Below are 4,043 nucleotides of genomic sequence, written 5' to 3'. Positions count from 1 at the left end.
TACAAACTCTACACACTAATCCATAGCTCAGCCTATACAAATAATATAACCGTACGGTTGACCCATTCCAATCGAAAGATATATTTTATTATCAGGCATTTAACAGTTGCTATATCTGGGGCAAGTACTATGCCGTCGGTTGGGCTCTTAATTGTTATCAATCAAATGATAGAGCCAAATCTATTGAAATTATCTTTGCAAAATTGCTTATCTCAGCTGAAACGGCAGCAGGAGGAGCGTGCTCAGTGCGGCAGAGTCGGAAGAGCCACAGTTGAAGAGCCAGCTGTAACCTTTGGTTGCAACGTCCTCGACTGCCCCGCATTGTGAGGCTATCTGCGACTGTCACATAACTGGCCCAGCGGCTTTTTCGCTTCTCGTTTGTAACCCTCTTGTTAAGCGTTCAGGCTGTGTTTCAATTTTTCCGTTTCTTGTTTTTTGTTTATTATTTTGTTTTCATTTTTAATTGAGTATAGATTTCGGTGCTTGCAGCTTGCAGCTTGAGCTGAACAGGTGCAATTCCTCAAATCGCCAACGACCAAAGGCAAAGCGTCAAAGGCACTCAACGACTTCTGTATGCACTGCAAATTGAAATGAAAGAGCTGACTTTGCAATAAGATAGAATACATACACATATATATATATATATCTACAGATGGTTTATGAGTATCTTTAGAGTTCATCTGTAACAAGAATTCGCAGTTCGCCTTTCGAGTCGTCTATTCATTGAGATCGTTTATCAAGTGTAATAATTGTAAGAGTTTAGCTGTTCCTTTCAAGTCGTTGGTGGAGTAACTCGATAAATGCTTCATGAATGATACGAATATCTACTGAATAGCTGAATAGAATAGAATAGATACTGAATAGAATGGAACTTTGGGCATAGATGGCGACTTATGGGAAAGGTATCCCTCGACGATCTGAACTGAATCCATTCGCTGATCGCTGAATAAGTTCAGAGTGCCAATGTATTCGGTAGAACTGAGGTACTTCAATTGAGTGAGGGTAGGGCAAAAGTTTGGCTTGGTTCGGTTAGGCTTAGTTTGGCTGTTGCAAGGTGTTTGCTAGGCACCGGCCCCGGCTGTATCTATACTTAAAACTGAAGCTGTACCTGCCGCCACATGGGTCCGCACGATGCCAGCTCGTCAGTCACTCAGTCAGTGAGTCAGTCAGTCACTCAGTCAGCCAATGTGCGTGCGGCCTAATTGAGCTTAATGCAGCAGGCAGGCAGCCAGCCAGGCAGCAGGCAGCCATCTAGCTATAAGGCAGTCAGTTGAGGCCGGTGTGTGGGGAGGAAAGCCAGCTTTTGATACAATTAGGCAGGGCTCCACCTTTTTAATGATAGCCATTCGATTTAATGAGACCCAAAGGGTGCTACAGCTTGTACTGAATTGTTACACTTGGCATCCGAGTTGAGTTGTCTTCAATCTGCCATTGCGAAAAAATAGTGTGTTATCCACTCCGGATCTATTACACTTAGGGTGTCCACCAAATTGTACTTGATCGCGTTCTCGAAGACCGTCTTGATGCAGTTGACCAGAGCCAGGGTGCAGAACAGTCGCAACATTGGATAAACCGAACTCAAATGCAGTGTCAATCGACCTGTTAGCACATCGATCACCCAAAACAAAAAGTCCATTCCCAGCATCAAAGTATTCAATATTAGCCATGGCATTATAAAGTTTGGCTTAGTCTAAGTGGGAATTCAGCACGAATTAGTAAATGAATTGGAATTGCTATGAAAATGTGAAATGATAGAAGTTCCATCTCAGTTATTAAATGCTTTATGTGAGATCTTAGAGCAAAGTGTGCTCCTTAGGGCTTTAAAGGGAACTCAACTAATTATATGTGAAAATAAAAATAAATAAAATAATATAAATAAATTGTTCATATTTATATTTCACATATGTATTCAATATTAATTTGTATACCCTGAATAGCTGAATAGGTATGCAACAAGAGCAGAGAAGGAGCAGTCAGTCCGTTCGTGGGAACGCAGCGATCTATCTGTATACAAAACTCAGTTCGATGTTTTCATTTTTTATTCGATAACTTAGCATTTGCTGCTTTGGGAATATATGTTCTGAATATATATATATATATATATATATATATATATATATATATATATATATATATATATATATATATATATATATATATATATATATATATATATATATATATATTAACATGTATGTATAAAAAAAGCGTAGAAGGACTGGAAGGCAGCTATGCGAATGCTAAGGGTGTTTACACTGGAGAGACATCGAAAGGGAAAATATATGGTTACTGAAGGTGCTAATTTAAGCTTAATACGAATGATATCTTATAAATGCATAATGGATGCACATTTCCAAGAGTTTTTGAACAATGTTTTAGAAAATCTTAAAAAAGAGTTTCGAATATATAGTCAAATCTTATTTAGAACCAACAACCAATAAATCCAGGAGAACCAAGCCATACGGCTGCATACATTTTTATGCTCATTCAGTAATCTCAAAGCGTATATATATATCGGTTAATATTCATATGGTCTAAAGTCTTGACTTGTCTGTATCAAGAGCTGACTAACTATTATTTGCGCTAGTGTAGATGGCTCCCAATTAAAAATCTCAGATATATATATGTTAGCACCCAATAGGGGCGTGGAAATTGAGGATAAATTCAACATCTTCCACGTTTATCGGACCTTTCACACAGATAGACCTATGATGCCGTCCCTTGGGGCGAAAATATTGACTTTTGAGCGAATGTATCTGCTTTCAGTCAGTTGCTCTCGACTGCAATCCGCTGAGCTGTTTACGACTGAGTTCAACGGAAATAGCAACTCAGACAACATGGACTTAAGCTAGCTATCTTCCAGATTCGCTGTCAGATATATGGACAGTGTATGGCACTCACATTGACCAGCGCATAGATCATTAGCAACCAGACATAGCTCATGATGACCGCGCCCACCAGCCGACTCCTGCGCAGCGTCTCCATATCGAATACGAAGAACTTGCGAGGTCGCCACATCTCGAGCGGCTGGCTGGATATGCAATAGATGCGAATGCATTCGCCGAGGCTGCCATAAGCGCCCATCAGGCTGATGATCAGCACCAGCCAGAAGATGTAGGGGAAGAACTCGTAGCGGCAGGGTGTACAGCCGCCGATGAACTCCCACAGTTGTTGCCAGCGTGTGATCGGGCAGAAGTTCCATATGGAGAAGGAGCGACACTTGCTTTCGCTCGCGCGAAACTCAAATTTTCGCACTTTGAACATTTTCCACTCAGCTGCATATACTATATATGTGTGCACATGCGTATGTATACATATGTAGATATGCATACAACTCGTTGATCCGTCCACAAATACAAAGTCCAAGCAATTTGTTATTAATTCGCAATTTTCCACGTACTTAAAATTTGAACCGAATGTTGCAGTCAAATAATAAAATATAAATATCTATAAAATGTGACATTCGTAAAAAACACATACAAAATAACAAAAATACGGCTCATTTTTTTTCTTCTCAGAAAATGTTGCTTCGTTTTTGGTGCTCGGGAAAGCCAAGCCTTGGATTTGGAAGATTAGCTACGAAATATAAAATAGCACCACCGACAGTCGGACAATTAGTTCAAACTCAGGCAAGTATTTCTTTTGAAATAAATCACCTTTCAGCAGCTAGTAATGAAAGGAAATTACATATTTTTCTATATATTTAAAAGGGTTCAGAAAATCCTTAAAAAATGAGTGGAAAACAAAAATAGCACCAAATTTTAAATATCTTCAAAAAATTAAGCGAAATTATATATAATTAAATATTTGCTCCATACATATTAATAATAACTGTTCTTACCAATTATATATAATTAAATATTTGCTCCATACATATTAATAATAACTGTTCTTACCAATTCCTAGCATTGTTTCAGAGGGAATGGGCTTTAAGCCTTTTGGATAACTGAACTGTGAAGTGAACTGATTCTGGCTGATGAAGAAGCAGAAAATATTTTGTTGATATGATATATTTTAATATATATGATATAATTTAATATATT

At 38.4% G+C, this 4,043-nt stretch overlaps 1 protein-coding gene across 2 annotated transcripts; it reads right to left on the bottom strand.

The window, feature by feature from the left end:
- Positions 1–263: 263 nt before the first annotated feature.
- On the bottom strand, positions 264–3,468 carry LOC111598243. Of its 2 annotated transcripts, XM_023313410.2 has the most exons (3): positions 2,902–3,468; positions 629–1,690; positions 498–578 (listed from the first exon to the last, which is right to left on the bottom strand). In XM_023313410.2, the coding sequence occupies exons 1-2, from the start codon at positions 3,328–3,330 to the stop codon at positions 1,421–1,423; spliced, it is 699 nt and encodes a 232-aa protein (XP_023169178.2). In that variant the 5' UTR covers positions 3,331–3,468; the 3' UTR covers positions 498–578; positions 629–1,420. The 2 variants fall into 2 exon arrangements, with proteins under 2 accessions (XP_023169186.2, XP_023169178.2); XM_023313418.2 differs by lacking the exon at positions 629–1,690 and having other exon boundaries at positions 264–578.
- Between the last annotated feature and the right edge of the window lie 575 nt (positions 3,469–4,043).

This window comes from Drosophila hydei, unplaced genomic scaffold, assembly GCF_003285905.1.
Source record: "Drosophila hydei strain 15085-1641.00,03,60 unplaced genomic scaffold, DhydRS2 tig00008148-arrow-arrow-pilon, whole genome shotgun sequence".
NCBI lineage: Eukaryota > Metazoa > Arthropoda > Insecta > Diptera > Drosophilidae > Drosophila > Drosophila hydei.
Note: the sequence above shows the minus strand (reverse complement) of the source record. Positions and strands in the feature narration are given on the sequence as shown.

Coding starts and splice junctions, on each gene's coding strand:
- LOC111598243 (XM_023313410.2), bottom strand. CDS start 3,330: ATGCATATCTACATATGTATACATACGCATGTGCACACATATATAGTA. Junction 1,691..2,901: donor TGATCTATGCGCTGGTCAAT/GTGAGTGCCATA, acceptor ATTCCCACTTAG/ACTAAGCCAAACTTTATAAT.